Below are 22,962 nucleotides of genomic sequence, written 5' to 3'. Positions count from 1 at the left end.
ATAGCTTGAAAATGTTGAGAAAGGGATAATTTGTTTTGCCACTTGATAAAATTAAATAATAAAACAAAACACAAAACAAAACAACTTGAAAAATTTGGAAAAATGCTAATTTGTTTTGAAGATGCCACTTGGTTTGATATTTTGATAAATAAAATAAAATATATAATTATATCCTCAAAAAAGTTTTTGTGAATCATGTTTTTGTGGTTGCAGTTGGTGCTTAACTCTCACACACACACACACACACACACACACACACACACACACACACACACACACACACACACACACTCATAAACAGAGAAAGCAAGTCTTCACACGGGGAATATTTGTCTCTCACTGGAACTCGACTATAGATCCGCAAACTCACCTCGCATCGTGGTCTTGGTCGGCTCGGCGAACAGCGGGATCAGTAAGAGGTAGATGAGGTAGACGAAGGACAGCCAGTTGTACCGGAACAAACATGCTGCGGATAAACAGAAACATGGGAAGAGAAAATGATGAGCATGTTTATCTTCTGTCTCCAGACTGTGATAAAACACAGTAAATCAGACGCTTGTTGAGGTAAAGTCTTTAATTACAGGGAGTGCTCTTCATATTATACATCACTGAGATCATGCATGTCAAAACAGCCTCGGGCTTATGGTGAACGAGTCGACACACACACACACACACACACACACACACACACACACACACACACACACACACACACACACACACACACACACACACACACACAGAGCTGAATCTGTAACTCAGACACTTCTACATTCCAGCGGATCCACCGATCGACTCTCCTCGACGTCTGTGCCAAAACTTGCACAGATCATGTTCAGATAATCTCGACGCAACTTTAGACAGGCAATTATCTCAGTCACCCATCAATCACTGATCTCTACACACACTGTCCCTGCAGGGCCTTCTTTCAGCCGCTACAAGAGTGTTAGTTTAACATCTGAGCTCAATACACTGGCTGTTTCTTATTCAGGTCAATGAAATAAAGGATAAAATAAAATAATATAAATATAAATATATAAAAAAATTGGGAAAGGGATCGTTTGTTTTGAATATGCCACTTGGTCTGATATTTTGATAAATAAAATAAAATAAAATAAAATAAAATAAAATAAAATAAAATAAAATAAAATAAAATAAAATAAAATAAAATAAAATAAAATAAAATTAAATAAAATTAAATTAAATTAAATTAAATTAAATTAAATAAAATTAAATAAAATTAAATAAAATTAAATTAAATGTTCTGAAGATGCCACTAAGTCTGATATTTTGATAAATAAAATAAAATAAAATAAAATTAAATGTTCTGAAGATGCCACTTAGTCTGATATTTTGATAAAATAAAATAAAATAAAATAAAATAAAATAAAATAAAATAAAATAAAATAAAATAAAATAAAATAAAATAAAATAAAATAAAATAAAATAAAATAAAATAAAATAAAATAAAATAAAATAAAATAAAATAAAATAAAATAAAATAAATGTCCTGAAGATGCCATTTAGTCTGATATTTTGATAATAAAAAAAATTGCCTTGAAAAAGTTGGAAAACGATCATTTGTTTTGAATATGCCTCTTGGTCTGGAATATTTTAATAAATAAAATAAAATAAAGTTTAAAAAAGTTGGGAAAGGTATCATTTGTTTTGAATATGCCTCTTGGTCTGGAATATTTTAATAAATAAAATTAAATGAAAAAAAAATACATGAAATGAAATAGTTTAAAAACTAAACAATTTCAAGTGTGAAAATGGATAATTCGTGTCGAAAGGGATCATTCGTAAAAAAAAAAAAAAAAATTTGATATCTAATATGCAATGAAATTGTGTGGTATGAACTATCTAATTTTTTTAAACCGACCTGAACAAACCCAACCACTTTTGTAAATTATATACCTATTACATCTCTTATGGCAATTTCTAATAATTACACACTGAAAGAAAGCAAGTCAAGACGAGGTTCCTTCAGGCTCTTCTGCAACTGGCAGGTCCATGTTGACCGAAGTGTGTGTGTGTGTGTGTGTGTGTGTGTGTCTGTCTTCTCTGAGGCTCAGGTTATAAAGGAGTCTGCAGAGAGAGCCTGCTGTATTAATCGTGCGGATCTGCCCTGGTGGAGAAGAGCTGAATTAGTCTTAATTAAATGAGACGTATCACTTTCATCAGTGTCAGCGAGGACATTCATGAGTCCACATCTGAGGAGCTTGAACATCATGCGTTCACTCCGAGTCTCCGGAGGACGTGTGTTTCTCCAAGCCTTGTTTTCCCTGACAAATTGTGCAATGCTGAAGCAACATGAGCTGAAGGGAAGGAGCATTTTCAAGTCTCATTTGAAGCCACATCCTGGCTTTTCCCAATCTGGGAACGAAACATGTTTTAACTGTAAAGGGCGACCTCTTCTCCATCCTCTCGCGGACTAAACCTGACCGCAAGAAAAACTGTGCCTCCTGCAACAGAAACCAGAGGGACTCGACACTATTTTAAGAGTGAAAGATGATTTCACAATTCCATGATAAGAATATTTGGTATCATTTTATTGTACAGTGTCCTTGTTACATATGTTACATGTACTTATCATAGTAATAACAGTAAATTATGCATAATTACATGCAACTAATCCTCAACCAAACCCTAACTCTACCCTAACCCTATAGTAAATACATATAGTTTATTAATATTACTCAGTACTTAAACATATAATTACACTGTAACAATGACACCTTAAAATAAAGTGTAACCGAATATTTTACGATTATGATAATTTTCAACAACTCTAAATGACTTGAAGAAGCTCACGAAATATAAATGAGTCACTTTTCACTCTCAAATCGAGAAAAAGCCTGTTTTAGGATCATTACGATTGTATGCATTGTGAAATTATTTTCTTCATAATTAAGCACTTTTACAGAGACTTCACAAGATTATGCGACCATTCAAAAGTTCGGGTTCAGTAAGATTTTGGTGTTTAAAAAAAAAAGAAATAATACTTATATTCAGCAAAGATGCATTAAATTGATCAAAAAGTGACAGTAAATATATTTATAATGTTACAAAAGATTCAAATAAATGCTGTTCTTTTCTATTCATAAAACGTATCACGGTTTCCACAAAAATATATGAATTGTTTTCCACATTGATAATAATCATACATGTTTTGTTACACTTTACTGTATATTCACATAGAAAACAGATGATTTACATTAGAATAATATTTCACTGTTTTTACTGTATTTGTGATCAAACTGAAAATTTATTTTTATCTTACCGATCCCAAACTTTTGAATGGTTTTGTTTATAACAAAAATATGAAAGAGGTTAAATGAGTAAATCAGCATATTAGAATGATTTTAAATAGTAATAATATTTCACAATATTACTGTTTTTTTTCTGTATTTTTTATCAAAATTATCTTTTATTAAAAATATAAAACTCTTTATACTTCTAAAGCGTTTGAATCTACTGTGCAGAAGATAGATATTAAACTCTAGCGTAAGACTCCTGAGCTGTTTTACATTATAATAATATTTCACATTTTTACTGTATTTTTGCTCAAATAAACAGAGCAGAAACACTAAAACATCTTACCCAGCCCAATCATCTGAATGCTGATATTTTGGGGGGGAAATGCTCTTAATCAAGCAAATAATTTAATAAAAAGACCAGATTAATCTGAGCATTGGCTCATGAATACATGTCTCCATGCAAACATACGTCGTATCTGATACTGTACGTACACAGTCTCTGCTCTGAGGAACACAGTGTTTGGCCAGATCTGCTGTTTTCAAAGCTAACATCCGCTCAGCGTGTTTTCTGAGCGCAGGGATTCTGAGCACAAAATATTTAGTCAGTTTTAGATTTCAAGACAGCGTACAAATAAGCGGGCGTTGCCTTATTGTTTGATGGTGTGGATTTTGCATATGATTATTTTGCCGAGTCTCAGTTTATGGTATTAGTGGGATTAGCTGTCCATTAACACGTCCCAGATGGCAGCTTCACATTGGCAGCGCCGCGAGGTGCCAGACCCCGTGATCATGGGACACACTGAGTGTTTAGAGCGAGACCGATGGGCTTTCTGCCATCACAAATACGCCGGCCCTCAAACGAGCTCAGGTTTATTTTCTTTTGCCACGCTGCAAAAACTGCCACTCATTAGCCGTATAAACTACTAGCATGAGCGCTGCAGTTGTGTGAAACGTAGGCGTGTTTATGCACAGACTTCACCTCTTACACGGGGTGGAGATTAGCAGTGTTAGCATCTCACTAAAGCATTCTGGGATTGAACAATGCTATGAACTGGACTGTTGTTTGTGATTATGATTGTTTCAGACAGATGTTTAATCCTTACCGCTGTGGTTTTGTTCTTCGATATTAACCAGTGTTAGTGTGACGTTATATCTGGGTCTTCTAAACTGCATCGGGACAAATAATGGACAAATGGAAACAATGATGGCAAAATACAAATCATTGTGTATAATACTGAGTCTTGTGTACCAGTGGTGGCGGTTCAAACTACTGAGATGTAGAGAACAAAACTTGTATGGACAAGGCACTTCGTTTTCAACACAACCGACATCAGATAGGAGAGATCAAAGTCAAATCTATGACTAATTAAATCAATCAATCAATCAATCAATCAATCAATCAATCAATCAATCAATCATCATACATACTAATAAATCAAATCAAATATTGTGCAAAAGCAATATATATAGATATATATTAAGTAGTCAACATTGGAAGTGGATCAAAACCTTTAATCAAAGTTATACATTCATTTTATTCATGAAATTTGGATCAATACCCGTTCTTGTCTTAACACAACTTTGATGAACTTTTTTGATCCACTTCAAATGTTGACCACTGTATATATACTGTATACACTACCATTCAAAAGTTTGGGGTCAGTAAGATTTTTTCATGTTTTTAAAAGAAGTCTCTTCTGCTCACCAAGGCTGCATTTATTTGATAAAAAAAAATATGACAATTAAAAATGACTGTTTTCTATGTGAATATATAGTAAAGTGTAATGTGTAACTATGAAAACAGTTATTTACAGTTTTATTTCATGATGCTATAATGAATAGAAAGTTCAAAAGAACAGCATTAATCTGAAATCTAAAGCTTTTGTAACATTAAACACGACCGTTCAAAAGTTTGGGGTCAGTAAGAATTTTAATTTAATTTTTGGGGGAAATAAATAAAATAAATCAATACTTTTATTCATCAAGGATGAGTTAAACTGATCAAAAGTTACAGTGAAGACATTTTATAATGTTAGAAAATATTCTATTTTAAATAAATGCTGTTCTTTTGAACTTTTGAAAAAAATTGTACACGACAGTTTTCAACATTGATAATAATCATAAATGTTTCTTGAGCATCAAATCATCATATTAGAATAATTTGTGAAGGATCATGTGACACTGAAGACTGGAGTAATGATGCTGAGAATTCAGCTTTGATCACAGGAATAAATTACAGTCTAAAATAATTTAAAATAGAAAACAGTCATTTGAAATTGTCATAATTTTTCACAATATTACTGTTTTTTTTATTATTATTGTTTTTTTTATCAAATAAATGCAGCCTTGGTGAGCAGAAGAGACTTCTTTTAAAAACATAAAAAAAATCTTACTGACCCCAAACTTTTGAACGGTAGTGTATATATAAACTGACATTAGATAGAGATATCAAAACCTGATTCATGACTAACTGAATCAATCAATCAATCAATCAAACCTACTAAATGTTAAAACCTCAGAAATAAGATGCCTTAAAGTAAACATTGTTAGTTTCCCTGCTGTAAAAACTTACAAATAACTACAAAAAATGCACTATATTTAGTTAAATAAATAATAATAATTCAATATATTTTAATTATTTTAATGTCCTTTTACTCGCAATTTATTTGGCGAACTAAAATATCCCAGCGACTCAAAACTGCGACTGTGGTCGAAATACACACATTCAATGATCACTTTCATCATTTCTAGTCTGAGTTTATGAGTCAATAAACCCTTTCAGACCCTGTTTCAGTGGAACTTCAACTAAACCTGGAGATTTTCTTCAAACTAATGCCTCTAATCAAGCACTATTGTTCTTCTCCGAGCGAGTTTGTGTGCTTGAATGTGAACAACCTCTCCGTCTTCATCTTCCTTTCCACATCTGAAAATACATTGTGAAGTTAAAACAATATATATATATATATATATATAAGTGTGTGAAGTGATGTCTGAAACTGTTGATTTAACAGTCTTACATTTACTGTTACCGTGAGTGAAAGATAATACTCCCTTGTCCCTTCCACGATGACGGATTGCTTTGTTATTACACAGATTATTTAGTTAATAATTAATTTCATTTTAAGACCAAATTCTGTTTGCTCTTGATTTCACGAAGGATCTTTTCTAGTACATTCATATATCTTAGAGTACTAGGCTGAAAGGAAAGCACTTATTTGAAACTTAACATAATCTTTGTTATATGCAAGTGAATCATCTGTGATCGACGCTTCAGATTTATATAATTAATCGAGGAAAAATACAACACATGATATCAATCAAATGTCAAATATCCTCCTCAGTCTCAGTCCTCAATGCTGTTACTGTGAGTCAGGCGCTGGCGCTCGGCGCTGTGGGCTTCTGTCTTAAAACAATGTTTGAGAAAATCTCAAAGCTCTCTGGCAGCGAGACAGACCGCTAAGACCTTTGATTTAATGAGTCACTCACCCGAGCTTAAAGCCAGAAATGAAAATATCCCAAACAGCAGACAAACCACTAACCATTTGATAATGGGGTCCAGTCTAACTGGGATCTTTAGATCTTTTGTTCGGTCAGTTTGCGTAGGATGCAAGACGGCTTTTAAACAACAAAATCTGGTTGGGAGTGGCAAGTACATGCCTTTTATGATCCTGTTAAGGACTTTTAAAAAGTCTTCATTCGAGCACTATAAGCAAACCAAGCAAACCAACCAGTACGAGGTCAATCACGACATTACAGACTTAAATTTGAAGCAAAAACTATTTGAAAATTTAAAAAAGGGAAGAAATATATAGTAATATTTGAGAGCGTGGGGACTGACTCTATTACGGCATTCACGGTGCTTCAGTGGGCGGAGCTTATTTTGACAATTCATTTAAATTCTCTGATTGGTGGAGATTCTCTGCGGCATCATTGGTAATGTAGTTATTCAGCAGGAATTCTCCCGTTAAAAAACATTAGAAATTATGCAGGTCAATGGCTTTAACATTGTAGCTCACAGTAAGTCTGTCTGTAACGGTTTATAAGTTAACTGATTAAAAATCAATTGCCCTAAGGAGAAAATCAATAGCATTTTTACTTACAGAACTATTAGAAAGCATATGACTGCTGAATGCCGCGACTGACCAATCAGAATCGAGTATTCCGGGGAGCCATGTAAAAATGTTTTATAACTGTGGTTCCAATTATTCATGAAAATATAATTGTGGATCATTGTAAGGCATACCTTTATAATGCACAAAGGCTTCAAGTAAATTGTTACTCTGTATTTTTTTTAGCAATGTTCTAATGTTAAGGTGAATGAAAATATGAATACATGCTGAGATTTGGCATTAGCTTATTATTTGGTTAGCTGTTGGAATTAAATGTCCCAGCATTCCTGGCAAGGACTTTTACACCCAACCTAAATAACACTGATGTTGACATTGAAATAATACCAAAGTTGACAAAAATATACTCAAAAACATTCAAAATACCAAATTTTATATTAGTACTAAACATTAACGTCAAACATAAATGTGTCAGTTCATAGATGCTGGGGAATTTATGAGAGTTTTAGAGGACAGAAACCACAGGCAGGAATAGTGTAGTTCGTGTGATTCAAAACCATGTTCCCTTGCTGATTCTCTCTCTACACACACACACACACACACACACACACACACACACACACACACACACACACACACACACACACACACACACACACACACACACACACACACACACACACACACACACACACACACACACACACACACACACACACACACACACACACACACCTCACTTCCTTGACTCCTTTTACACCAGTAACTGGATCTGGACACACACATACAGTATACACACACGGGCACACACATGGACACACACACACACACACACACACACACACACACACACACACACACACACACACACACACACACACACACACACACACACACACACACACACACACACACATACACACTTCCTGACTCCTTTTACACCAGTAACTGGATCTGTTATTTTTTCAGCTCTGTTTACACTTGGACTTAAAAACTCTCCGGCCAGGAAAGCCTCGTGTGTCACTCCAAAAAGCTCAAAATGTCTTTTTCGACCATCTTGAAAACCCTCAGTATCTATTCCAGCAAATCAGCAATTCTGTTTAAAAATGATTAGCGAATAAAAGCCTCAACGAATGATAACTTCGGTCCACTATATTTACAATGTGTTATATTGCTTGATCCGCAAGAACAAACCTCATTGGCTCTTATAGAAGCTCAAACGTGCTGCGTAACACAAGTTAATTATTTTACGTTTGAGGTTCATCAAGAACCAATGAGGTTTATTCTCGTGTTACGCAGCACGTTTGAGCTTCAGCGAGAACCAATGAGGTTAATTCTCGTGTTACGCAGCACGTTTGAGCTTAAGCGAGAACCAATGAGGTTTATTCTCATGTTACGCAGCACGTTTGAGCTTCAGCGAGAACCAATGAGGTTCATTCTTGTGTTACGCAGCACGTTTGAGCTTCAGAAAGAACCAATGAGGTTCATTCTCATGTTACGCAGCACGTTTGAGCTTCAGCGAGAACCAATGAGGTTCATTCTCGTGTTACGCAGCACGTTTGAGCTTCAGAAAGAACCAATGAGGTTCATTCTCATGTTACGCAGCACGTTTGAGCTTCAGCGAGAACCAATGAGGTTCATTCTCGTGTTACGCAGTACGTTTGAGCTTCTCAAGAACCAATGAGGTTCATTCTCGTGTTACGCAGCACGTTTGAGCTTCATCAAGAACCAATGAGGTTCATTCTTGTGTTACGCAGCACGTTTGAGCTTCAGCGAGAACCAATGAGGTTCATTCTCGTGTTACGCAGCACGTTTGAGCTTCAGAAAGAACCAATGAGGTTCATTCTCGTGTTACGCAGCACGTTTGAGTTTCAGAAAGAACCAATGAGGTTTATTCTCATGTTACGCAGCACGTTTGAGCTTCAGCGAGAACCAATGAGGTTCATTCTCGTGTTACGCAGTACGTTTGAGCTTCTCAAGAACCAATGAGGTTCATTCTCGTGTTACGCAGCACGTTTGAGCTTCATCAAGAACCAATGAGGTTCATTCTTGTGTTACGCAGCACGTTTGAGCTTCAGCGAGAACCAATGAGGTTCATTCTCGTGTTACGCAGCACGTTTGAGCTTCAGCGAGAACCAATGAGGTTCATTCTCGTGTTACGCAGCACGTTTGAGCTTCAGCAAGAACCAATGAGGTTCATTCTCGTGTTACGCAGCACGTTTGAGCTTCATCAAGAACCAATGAGGTTCATTCTCGTGTTACGCAGCACGTTTGAGCTTCAGCGAGAACCAATGAGGTTCATTCTCGTGTTACGCAGCACGTTTGAGCTTCATCAAGAACCAATGAGGTTCATTCTCGTGTTACGCAGCACGTTTGAGCTTCAGCGAGAACCAATGAGGTTCATTCTCGTGTTACGCAGCACGTTTGAGCTTCAGCAAGAACCAATGAGGTTTATTCTCATGTTACGCAGCACGTTTGAGCTTCAGCGAGAACCAATGAGGTTTATTCTCATGTTACGCAGCACGTTTGAGCTTCAGCGAGAACCAATGAGGTTCATTCTCGTGTTACGCAGCACGTTTGAGCTTCAGCAAGAACCAATGAGGTTAATTCTCGTGTTACGCAGCACGTTTGAGCTTCAGCAAGAACCAATGAGGTTAATTCTCGTGTTACGCAGCACGTTTGAGCTTCTCAAGAACCAATGAGGTTCATTCTCGTGTTACGCAGCACGTTTGAGCTTCAGCAAGAACCAATGAGGTTAATTCTCGTGTTACGCAGCACGTTTGAGCTTCAGCAAGAACCAATGAGGTTAATTCTCGTGTTACGCAGCACGTTTGAGCTTCAGCAAGAACCAATGAGGTTCATTCTCATGTTACGCAGCACGTTTGAGCTTCTCAAGAACCAATGAGGTTCATTCTCGTGTTACGCAGCACGTTTGAGCTTCAGCAAGAACCAATGAGGTTCATTCTCCTGTTACGCAGCACGTTTGAGCTTCAGCAAGAACCAATGAGCTTCATTCTCGTGTTACGCATCACGTTTGAGCTTCAGCAAGAACCAATGAGGTTCATTCTCATGTTACGCAGCACGTTTGAGCTTCTCAAGAACCAATGAGGTTCATTCTCGTGTTACGCAGCACGTTTGAGCTTCAGCAAGAACCAATGAGGTTCATTCTCATGTTACGCAGCACGTTTGAGCTTCTCAAGAACCTATGAGGTTAATTCTCGTGTTACGCAGCACGTTTGAGCTTCAGCAAGAACCAATGAGGTTCATTCTCATGTTACGCAGAACGTTTGAGCTTCAGCAAGAACCAATGAGCTTCATTCTCGTGTTACGCATCACGTTTGAGCTTCAGCAAGAACCAATGAGGTTCATTCTTGTGTTACGCAGCACGTTTGAGCTTCAGCAAGAACCAATGAGGTTAATTCTCGTGTTACGCAGCACGTTTGAGCTTCATCAAGAACCAATGAGGTTAATTCTCGTGTTACGCAGCACGTTTGAGCTTCAGCAAGAACCAATGAGGTTCATTCTCATGTTACGCAGCACGTTTGAGCTTCAGCAAGAACCAATGAGGTTCATTCTCATGTTACGCAGCACGTTTGAGCTTCAGCAAGAACCAATGAGGTTAATTCTCGTGTTAAGCAGCACGTTTGAGCTTCAGCAAGAACCAATGAGGTTAATTCTCGTGTTACGCAGCACGTTTGAGCTTCATCAAGAACCAATGAGGTTCATTCTCATGTTACGCAGCACGTTTGAGCTTCAGCAAGAACCAATGAGGTTAATTCTCGTGTTACGCAGCACGTTTGAGCTTCAGCAAGAACCAATGAGGTTAATTCTCGTGTTACGCAGCACGTTTGAGCTTCAGCAAGAACCAATGAGGTTCATTCTCATGTTACGCAGCACGTTTGAGCTTCAGCAAGAACCAATGAGCTTCATTCTCGTGTTACGCATCACGTTTGAGCTTCAGTAAGAACCAATGAGGTTCATTCTCATGTTACGCAGCACGTTTGAGCTTCTCAAGAACCAATGAGGTTCATTCTCGTGTTACGCAGCACGTTTGAGCTTCAGCAAGAACCAATGAGGTTCATTCTCATGTTACGCAGCACGTTTGAGCTTCTCAAGAACCAATGAGGTTCATTCTCGTGTTACGCAGCACGTTTGAGCTTCAGCAAGAACCAATGAGGTTCATTCTCATGTAACGCAGAACGTTTGAGCTTCAGCAAGAACCAATGAGCTTCATTCTCGTGTTACGCAGCACGTTTGAGCTTCAGCAAGAACCAATGAGGTTCATTCTTGTGTTACGCAGCACGTTTGAGCTTCAGCAAGAACCAATGAGGTAAATTCTCGTGTTACGCATCACGTTTGAGCTTCAGCAAGAACCAATGAGGTTCATTCTCATGTTACGCAGCACGTTTGAGCTTCAGCAAGAACCAATGAGGTTAATTCTCGTGTTACGCAGCACGTTTGAGCTTCAGCAAGAACCAATGAGGTTAATTCTCGTGTTACGCAGCACGTTTGAGCTTCAGCAAGAACCAATGAGGTTAATTCTCGTGTTACGCAGCACGTTTGAGCTTCAGCAAGAACCAATGAGGTTCATTCTCATGTTACGCAGCACGTTTGAGCTTCAGCAAGAACCAATGAGGTTCATTCTCATGTTACGCAGCACGTTTGAGCTTCAGCAAGAACCAATGAGGTTCATTCTCGTGTTACGCAGCACGTTTGAGCTTCAGCAAGAACCAATGAGGTTAATTCTCGTGTTACGCAGCACGTTTGAGCTTCAGCAAGAACCAATGAGGTTCATTCTCATGTTACGCAGCACGTTTGAACTTCTCAAGAACCAATGAGGTTCATTCTCGTGTTACGCAGCACGTTTGAGCTTCAGCAAGAACCAATGAGGTTCATTCTCATGTTACGCAGCACGTTTGAGCTTCAGCGAGAACCAATGAGGTTCATTCTCGTGTTACGCAGCACGTTTGAGCTTCATCAAGAACCAATGAGATTCATTCTCGTGTTACGCAGCACGTTTGAGCTTCAGCGAGAACCAATGAGGTTCATTCTCGTGTTACGCAGCACGTTTGAGCTTCATCAAGAACCAATGAGGTTCATTCTCGTGTTACGCAGCACGTTTGAGCTTCAGCAAGAACCAATGAGGTTAATTTTTGTGTTACGCAGCACGTTTGAGCTTCTCAAGAACCAATGAGGTTCATTCTTGTGTTATGCAGCACGTTTGAGCTTCATCAAGAACCAATGAGGTTCATTCTCATGTTACGCAGCACGTTTGAGCTTCATCAAGAACCAATGAGGTTCATTCTCATGTTACGCAGCACGTTTGAGCTTCATCAAGAACCAATGAGGTTCATTCTCATGTTACGCAGCACGTTTGAGCTTCATCAAGAACCAATGAGGTTCATTCTTGTGTTACGCAGCACGTTTGAGCTTCATCAAGAACCAATGAGGTTCATTCTCGTGTTACGCAGCACGTTTGAGCTTCAGCAAGAACCAATGAGGTTCATTCTCATGTTACGCAGCACGTTTGAGCTTCATCAAGAACCAATGAGGTTCAGTCTCATGTTACGCAGCACGTTTGAGCTTCATCAAGAACCAATGAGGTTCATTCTTGTGTTACGCAGCACGTTTGAGCTTCATCAAGAACCAATGAGGTTCATTCTCGTGTTACGCAGCACGTTTGAGCTTCTCAAGAACCAATGAGGTTCATTCTCGTGTTACGCAGCACGTTTGAGCTTCATCAAGAACCAATGAGGTTCATTCTCATGTTACGCAGCACGTTTGAGCTTCATCAAGAACCAATGAGGTTCATTCTCATGTTACGCAGCACGTTTGAGCTTCATCAAGATCCAATGAGGTTCATTCTCATGTTACGCAGCACGTTTGAGCTTCATCAAGAACCAATGAGGTTCATTCTCGTGTTACGCAGCACGTTTGAGCTTCAGCAAGAACCAATGAGGTTCATTCTCATGTAACGCAGAACGTTTGAGCTTCAGCAAGAACCAATGAGCTTCATTCTCGTGTTACGCAGCACGTTTGAGCTTCAGCAAGAACCAATGAGGTTCATTCTTGTGTTACGCAGCACGTTTGAGCTTCAGCAAGAACCAATGAGGTTAATTCTCGTGTTACGCAGCACGTTTGAGCTTCAGCAAGAACCAATGAGGTTAATTCTCGTGTTACGCAGCACGTTTGAGCTTCAGCAAGAACCAATGAGGTTCATTCTCATGTTACGCAGCACGTTTGAGCTTCAGCAAGAACCAATGAGGTTCATTCTCATGTTACGCAGCACGTTTGAGCTTCAGCAAGAACCAATGAGGTTCATTCTCGTGTTACGCAGCACGTTTGAGCTTCAGCAAGAACCAATGAGGTTAATTCTCGTGTTACGCAGCACGTTTGAGCTTCAGCAAGAACCAATGAGGTTCATTCTCATGTTACGCAGCACGTTTGAGCTTCTCAAGAACCAATGAGGTTCATTCTCGTGTTACGCAGCACGTTTGAGCTTCAGCAAGAACCAATGAGGTTCATTCTCATGTTACGCAGCACGTTTGAGCTTCAGCGAGAACCAATGAGGTTCATTCTCGTGTTACGCAGCACGTTTGAGCTTCATCAAGAACCAATGAGATTCATTCTTGTGTTACGCAGCACGTTTGAGCTTCAGCGAGAACCAATGAGGTTCATTCTCGTGTTACGCAGCACGTTTGAGCTTCATCAAGAACCAATGAGGTTCATTCTCGTGTTACGCAGCACGTTTGAGCTTCAGCAAGAACCAATGAGGTTAATTTTTGTGTTACGCAGCACGTTTGAGCTTCTCAAGAACCAATGAGGTTCATTCTTGTGTTATGCAGCACGTTTGAGCTTCATCAAGAACCAATGAGGTTCATTCTCATGTTACGCAGCACGTTTGAGCTTCATCAAGAACCAATGAGGTTCATTCTCATGTTACGCGGCACGTTTGAGCTTCATCAAGAACCAATGAGGTTCATTCTCATGTTACGCAGCACGTTTGAGCTTCATCAAGAACCAATGAGGTTCATTCTTGTGTTACGCAGCACGTTTGAGCTTCATCAAGAACCAATGAGGTTCATTCTCGTGTTACGCAGCACGTTTGAGCTTCAGCAAGAACCAATGAGGTTCATTCTCGTGTTACGCAGCACGTTTGAGCTTCATCAAGAACCAATGAGGTTCATTCTCATGTTACGCAGCACGTTTGAGCTTCATCAAGAACCAATGAGGTTCATTCTTGTGTTACGCAGCACGTTTGAGCTTCATCAAGAACCAATGAGGTTCATTCTCGTGTTACGCAGCACGTTTGAGCTTCTCAAGAACCAATGAGGTTCATTCTCGTGTTACGCAGCACGTTTGAGCTTCATCAAGAACCAATGAGGTTCATTCTCATGTTACGCAGCACGTTTGAGCTTCATCAAGAACCAATGAGGTTCATTCTCATGTTACGCAGCACGTTTGAGCTTCATCAAGATCCAATGAGGTTCATTCTCATGTTACGCAGCACGTTTGAGCTTCATCAAGAACCAATGAGGTTCATTCTCGTGTTATGCAGCACGTTTGAGCTTCTCAAGAACCAATGAGGTTCATTCTCATGTTACGCAGCACGTTTGAGCTTCATCAAGAACCAATGAGGTTCATTCTCATGTTACGCAGCACGTTTGAGCTTCAGCAAGAACCAATGAGGTTCATTCTCATGTTACGCAGCACGTTTGAGCTTCATCAAGAACCAATGAGGTTCATTCTCGTGTTATGCAGCACGTTTGAGCTTCAGCAAGAACCAATGAGGTTCATTCTTGTGTTACGCAGCACGTTTGAGCTTCATCAAGAACCAATGAGGTTCATTCTCGTGTTACGCAGCACGTTTGAGCTTCAGCAAGAACCAATGAGGTTCATTCTCATGTTACGCAGCACGTTTGAGCTTCATCAAGAACCAATGAGGTTCATTCTCGTGTTACGCAGCACGTTTGAGCTTCATCAAGAACCAATGAGGTTCATTCTCGTGTTACGCAGCACGTTTGAGCTTCAGCAAGAACCAATATCGTGTTACGCAGAACAAGACTGAAACGGGCTGTGTAACACGAGAATGAACCTCATTGGCTCTTATAGAAGCTCAAACTTTCTGCGTAACACGAGAATTAACTTCTACAAAAAGTGAGAATTACTTACTCATTTGGATTTCACTTCTAAATTGAAAAAAATAAACAAATATTTCTACTAAAGTTGTAGTTTGTTTTTGAGACTGTTTGTACGTTTCAGTGTCTAATATGTATACTTATGTAGGAATAACTACAACTCTGAATAAGATCAGCCTTGTAAAGTTTTGTGTATTGCGTCTGTATATATGTATTTAATATGTCTATATTTTCACAAAAGGTCAAATTAAAGTTCTTAAACCTCTATATATTGGTGTTTTCGTGAGAGAAAAGGAACTAAGCCTGTGTAGTTTTAATGTCCATCATCGTACGTTATGTTAAATCAACATAAATCTAATATGCTTATGTCTACAGCCTATTAAAACGTTTTATAAGCCTCATTTAATATTTAACCAGTACTGGGTCAAGTAACAGCGGCTCCATCTGTATTGATGGTTTTGATTGATCATGGTGTGCTGGATAACTTTCATCTCACTGCTTTCTGAAAAATAAAGTAAACTCTCTTTACTGTGTTGCCACAAATAACATATCTGTCACCATGACTTCTTTCGTCAGTCGCTCGCTGAAAGGAAAGGAAGCAGAAAGCGGCCATTCAGGACCGATTTTGCTTTTAATATTTCGTTTCATAGTGTTTATGACCCAGAACGATGCAAAAAAAGGCTCATTGAATAACCTGAGTCATTGCATTTATAAGAAACCATAATGAGAGTGTGAGTAGATTAGAAACACTGGATGATAACAGATTAATTCACATTCAACGATGGACAAATTAAATCAAAGGAACTTAAAGGAATAGGCATAATGATATTTTAAACTACTGTGGTTGTGCCAACAGCTAATTAAAAATAAATCAATAATAATATTAAATGAATTCAACATACATTATCTGCCTCAAGCCTCAATATCTCATGCAAATTGTTTGCATATTTTACTGGGAAACAAGACTGATTAAAAGGTCTTTGTGTTGTAAATCCCTGAATGTTCACACAAAGATCATGCAATTGTGCCGTAAAGCCACCAAAAGTGGTCATTTAGCAACCATTCTGTCTGAAGTGTCAATGCACACATGAACAGCGAAGGTTCTGGCGTGTTTGTTTTGTCTGCAGATGAACGCTCTGCAACTAAAGGTTTCACACTTCATTCAGAGCAGCGGTAACCTTCAGCGTCCGCTCGTCACTTCACACACACCCACAAACAAAGCAGGAACGCAGCTGTTTAACCTCCAACAGAGCTGACAGAAGCCAGAAGATGACGTGACGGTCAGAAACACTGGGCCACACCTGCATCTGATGCTTCTGAAGTATTACTGGTGGACAGATTACATGGGCATGAACTTTGTTTTTCAGCACCAGGATTTTAGGTCAAAATTTATATGAGTGAGGTCTGGATGATATTTAGATAATGTATATTTTGTGACAATATTTTCTCATATTCCAGTTTAATACGCAGAGACAACTAAGGGTACGTTTACACAACAACAATATGCTTAAAACGGAGACGTTTTTCCTTTGAGTTTTCACAAGGATCCAATGGCAGAGGGGGAGAGGGATTTCGAAAAAATATTTTAAAATACTCCATTAGTATAAATCACACACACAACCCTTCTAAGGGGCCGTTTACACGACAGTTTTCAAATAAAACCTGAAAACTTTTTATGTATTTAGGCCATTCATTTACATAAGAACGGCATTTTGGGGGCCAAAAAATGCTAACTTTTGAAAATGATATCGTTATTGTCTCTGTGTAAACTACAAAAACGTGAATTTGTGAAAATGGTGACACCATATTATGTGTTCAGTCAATTATGTGTTCTTCAAAAAGTGACATCGCTATCTACTGGCCTGGCAACAGAATATAGCGTTTTTAATCGTTTTCATGGATCATGGTTTTCATTTTCTATTATTTAGAAAAATTACAAATATTCAGTGTAGTGGTCTCTCAATTAATATAAGTTCTGCATGCATAAAACAATTTTAAAATGTTATTTAAAATAGCTTTATTGTTGTAACATATACCAACAACTTCCCATCTTAACATGTTATAATATAACAATCTTTGCAATAAGATTGGTTGTTGAAATAAGTTTGGTGATGCCTAAGGAAAAATAATATTGAAAATTCATATAGGATTTAAAAATAGGAACCATATTTGAGAGTAAATGGTTTTGGAAAATGTATGTTTTTCGATTAATCGCATCCAAAATAAAAGTTTGTGTTTACATAATATATGTGTGTGCTGTGTATAATTATTTTGCATATATTAATACACACACATGTATGTATGTATATATTTAAGTTTTTTTTTGTATTTACATATAAATTATTTGTATTTATATATAATTTAAATTATATATATATATATATATATATATATATATATATATACAGTATATACATATATATACATGCATGTGTGTGTATTTATATATGCAAAATAATTATACACAGCACACACACATATATTATGCAAACACAAACTTTTATTTTGGATCGCGATTAATCGTTGATACTTAAAAGTAATTTAAATTAAAATCTAGAAATTAGAAAAACAGAGAACTCAAGCAATGCTGTATTAGTATTGCGAAATCATATGATTTCAAAGACTTATATATAGCAATATATATAAGAGCCTCAGATGCACAGCGCCAGAAAGTACTATTGCGTGAACTTGGCTTGAGTAACAATGGCCGCCTCTTTCTTCTTTATGAACACCAGGACTTTGAGGTGTGATGTACAGCGGGACTGTTGCTGGCAGCGTCGCTTTAATTGCTGGGGTGAGAAAAAGTCTGAATTTAGTTTTTGCTTGGCCAATATTGCACAAAAGGTCCTTTCAGGTAGTCGAATGTATTTCAGAGGGTGAGCTGTCAGATTACAGACAGGAAACGTTTAAGATAAAACTGTATGAATAGTCCCACTATGAAGCATGAGAAGAAAAAGCAACACCCAGAAGGAACACATGGGTGATCAAAACGCATTTAATATAAAATTGGCTTTGGACCATTTCAAACCACCCCGTGTATGACGACTCTCTCTGGAAATGAAATATGGCATCATGTATGATGTAGAGCCTGATTAAACGCAGCCATGTGAGCGATCCAGTCCTGAATATGATATGGAAAGCTTTAAAACACAATTATTCTATGAGCTGCTTTGATATGCGATCTATATTGTGACAAATGGCCCTCTGGAAACATCAAAACTCAACATGAGAGGACGGTTCAGTGAAGGCTTTAAGCTGAAATCTCCACTGTCTCCTTCAAGACATCATTAGCGTTTAGCGTTGTAGTGTCTGGACTAGCTCAAGCAGAACTAAAACTTCTTCTCAATGGGAGATAAAGTTGAGTGCCAACTGCATTACAAATGAACCTAATTGTCGGCAGAAGAAACACCGCTGTCATTGATGTTTTGCAAATTCTTCTTGACTTCTTCCATTGGTTGCTCTAATCCTGAGAGCTTTTGTCTGCTGTAAAGGCGACTCCCTGCCTGGAATCAGACACAAAGAGGCACGAAGACACGAGACAAAGCGCCAGTGAAGCCGTGGAGTCTGAGTAAGCCGTGGCTAAATGGAGCATGACTCAAAGCACGCTCTCTGCCATCGTCTGTAGCTGTACATGTGAATGACTGACGGATTGCAGAACGCTGTAGGAGAGGTGTTGAAGACGCTTACCATTGTTTTGACCAATTTTAGTGGGCGCGATCCAGTCTTTTTAAAGGCCCACTGAAGTGCACTGGAACGCACAGCTTTGTATGATGATGCGTTGACGTAATCTCCACTGAAACAGAAGCTAACACTGTGTCCTAACTACACACGACACGATAAAAGGTTCTCAGAGTGTGTGTCCTATCCAGCCGCGACGGCGACACGCGACACGATAAAAGGTTCTTCTCCATGTTAATCAGAGTGTGTGTCCTAACCAGCCGCGACGGCGACACGCGACACGATAAAAGGTTCTTCTCCATGTTAATCAGAGTGTGTGTCCTAACCAGCCGCGACGGCGACACGCGACACGATAAAAGGTTGTTCTCCATGTTAATCAGAGTGTGTGTCCTATCCAGCCGCGACGGCGACACGCAACGATTCTATTTTAGAAACGGTTTCTATTTTTCTGCGACGTCGCGCTGGAACAACAAACACAAAGTGTGTCAATGATCATCTCAGGTGCTGTTTATGTGCTTTATTTAATGTTAAAAGCGTGTTATGTGACTCTGAATATCATTTAGTGCTCCAGCTTTGTGGCTGTAAAAGCAACAGTGGATAATTCACCTCAGATCTGGAAATTAAACAAATGGAAACAAGAACGTTCAAACTGTGAACAAACAAGTGTATTCTTTGACAAAGATTGTTTTAGTAACTCAGTAGTCTATGTATTTTTAATAATGTTTAAATGGTGTAATATTTGTGAATTTGATTTTGTAGCGACTTATCCATGTTCTTGCGAGATTACTCTCTGGTGCAGCGAGACTCCGACCACACGCTGTTCTGATTGGCTGACTCCGCCCACACGCTGTTCTGATTGGCTGACCCCGCCCACACGCTGTTCTGATTGGCTGACCCCGCCCACACGCTGCTCTAATTGGCTGACTCTGCCCACACGCTGTTCTGATTGGCTGACTCCACCCACACGCTGTTCTGATTGGCTGACTCTGCCCACACGCTGTTCTGATTGGCTGCCTCCGCCCACACGCTGTTCTGATTGGCTGACTCCACCCACACGCTGTTCTGACTGGCTGTGCGTTTTGATTGATTTCGACGCATCTCGCAGTCGTGTCTCCTCTAGTGTGCACAGACACATTATTTGTCGCTGGAATCTTATCGGATTCTGGTTAGGACACGGTGTAAGGCGGGACATATTGAATGGCTCCTCCCCCTTTTCAAATAGCCAATTGCATTTAGTTTACCTCAAAGACTGACAGCACCATGGAAGCGAATCCGAGCGCTGATGATACGCTGGATTCAATAGTCGAGATGTAAATAAAGTCTAGCCATTTCATTCTTAACCAACGTACAGTTGGAAAACGGAATAAAACTTGAGCACTTCTTTAACCCATAATGCTCAGTGTCTATCAACGCTCGCTTTGGCCAGGTGGTGTTTAAAGCATAGGAGGCGGAGCTTTAGATTCTGGAGAGCATTTGATTGGACAGAAGATGTGATAAGAAGTGGTGATGTCATACAAATTGCTGATCCATTTTAGCGGAAGTGAGAGACTAATTTTGAAATGCTTATATCTCCTAAATGTGAATTTTGTCATTGTTTTGGAGCTTATTAATAACCGTAAGGCTAACATATTCATACTAAAAGCAAAAAAAAAAAAAAACTTACATTGTGATTTCAGGGGGCCTTTAATGGTGGATTCCTGCATTCCTTGCGGATTCCTGCATGATTGGGAGTTTTGCTCAGGGCAGATTTCTCAACAGCCCAGCTAACAGAGAACACTCTCGGTTCTGTCAAAGAACGTTAATGCTCCAGTATACCGTTATCAGAACGCTCACTCAAACCTGGGCTTTAATGATGTTCTCAAAACATCATTACATCATTCATGGAACCTTTTTTAAATGTTACCACTTGTTATAGAATATTCAGAGAACATTCAAAAGTAACAATCCCAAAATGGAATGTTCCTTTAACGTTCTATAACAAGTGGTAACATTTAAAAAAGGTTCCAAGAACAACCAAGAAAAAACATTTAAAAAACATTTTAAAAAAACGACGTTTTGAACATTCAGAAATGACATAATTATTGACAATAGATAATGAATCTTTTCCTACCTTTAATGTAAATTAGTCAAGACTTGCGGTTGGCGACCCAGTTTACATTATTTCCATAAAGTCATATTTCCGAGAGAATCCTTACATTTAATTTTAAAAGTGAATAACATAATTTTGTCACCACAGATATACATTTTTCCAATGATCCTGGATTGTATTTGATCAGAATACAGACTAGATTACGAGCTTTCTGAAATTGGTAGTTATTTGGCTAGCGGCTAACATTCTCTGTAAGGAAAAGTCAATAGTTCAAAGTAAATTTCGCCTTTAAATTTTGTCTTTAACAACATTTTGTTTTTATTTGAGCTAACAAATCTGTTCTGCTTTCAATCAGTCAAGGCTAGTCGAGCCAGAGTTAAAAGGCACTGGGTCAAACGTGTGCACTAGTCCTCTGTAGCTTCACAGTTTAGAGGAATACAGAGCCGTAATGAGAGCGTGACTGTGTACAGTGTGTGTCAACAACGTCTTTAATGTTCCAAACTCTCTTTTTAATTCTGTAAAGCCACAAATGAAGCAGCTGTCTAACAAAACACTACGTGTGGTTTCAGTTCAACCACCTCCAAACCCCAGATCAAACGACACAGAGAGACGTGGATCTCGAAAGCAGATCTTCATTCTGAAGGCCTGAGACATACAGGAAAACCAAACATTATTCAGACACCAGATATTAGTTTTGATATGTTTCACTAGTGTGATCAGGACACTATAGTTCATTAATGTAAGTGAGGAGAGCAAAATAAAGTAAACTGTGACATATTATACCCAATAATTCTTCATACAGTGACTACCAGTGACATTTATACAAATTTGGGACCAGAAATGATTGGGACACTTTGAGCTGATCATGTTTTGCTGAAGTGTTTTGTCTTTAATTGCTAATGCTCTTTTTACACACAGACTGAACACAATGAAGCATTGCTTGGTGATTGGTTGAGCTAAACTGGTATTATCTAATTGTGTAGTTAAATTTAACAGCTGACAGATATTCAACATAATTCATGTGTGAGACAGTCTAACAGAAGGACGGACAAAACCAGTCAAATATCAACTGAGTTCTGCTCATATTTATTACCATTTTCTAAACTATAGTGAATAAACTGTGATAATGTGAGACATGTGTCTGAATACATGTGTGTTTGACTGTATATGCAAGTGTGTGAACATAAACGCTTCTACCTGTGCTGGGTCGAACTAAAGCACTGTTATGGTCCAAATGTCAGATCGTAAGTAATAATTCAACATAATGCAAAGTTTGCATGTTGTTTCTGATGAAGAGAGCCGTATATAAAAGGAAGCAGTCGCAAATATTTGCACAAACTGATGCTGTTCTTGGTAGGTTTGGTTGTACCTTTGTGTATCACGTCCTCTATAAAGGTAAATAACTGCTGTTTACTCTCTGTATACGAGCAAACAAAATATTTCCTCAGAGAGCAATAAAATATTTAGGTATACGTGAAACCTACGTCCGCCTTCGTCAGCGTCCCACCCACGAGAGGTCTGGTGTTTACAGCCATCACTTAAAGATGTGTTTATGATGCTGAAGTGATTGACCTGATACGGATATAACATTTAAAAATCAGAGAGGAGTGCATGCTTTATTTGGACTATTAATATGAATGTCTTTTTAGAAGCCGGATGGTTTGTGCCTCACAAAAGAGCAGGATTTGACCTTTACATGATCCTTGAGGATGAAATAAAGTCCAAAAGTG

The 22,962-nt window shown here is 38.4% G+C and overlaps 1 protein-coding gene and 1 long non-coding RNA gene across 4 annotated transcripts in view; one reads left to right on the top strand and one right to left on the bottom strand.

The window, feature by feature from the left end:
* Positions 1-22,962, top strand: part of LOC309509222 — a 138,147-nt gene that overhangs the window by 80,155 nt on the left and 35,030 nt on the right. The window lies entirely within an intron of this gene.
* piezo2a (piezo-type mechanosensitive ion channel component 2a) overlaps positions 1-22,962 on the bottom strand; it is a 190,527-nt gene that overhangs the window by 162,190 nt on the left and 5,375 nt on the right. For all 3 annotated transcript variants that reach the window (XM_082183793.1, XM_082183795.1, XM_082183794.1), the window contains exon 2: positions 371-466. In XM_082183793.1, the coding sequence (XP_082039919.1) occupies positions 371-466 (96 nt within the window). The remainder of the gene's footprint in view (positions 1-370; positions 467-22,962) is intronic.

Source organism: Leuciscus leuciscus (assembly GCF_965113295.1).
Source record: "Leuciscus leuciscus genome assembly, chromosome: 11".
Classification (NCBI taxonomy): Eukaryota; Metazoa; Chordata; class Actinopteri; order Cypriniformes; family Leuciscidae; genus Leuciscus; species Leuciscus leuciscus.
The sequence above is the reverse complement of the archived record's forward strand: the minus strand, read 5'-3'. Positions and strand labels throughout refer to the sequence as shown.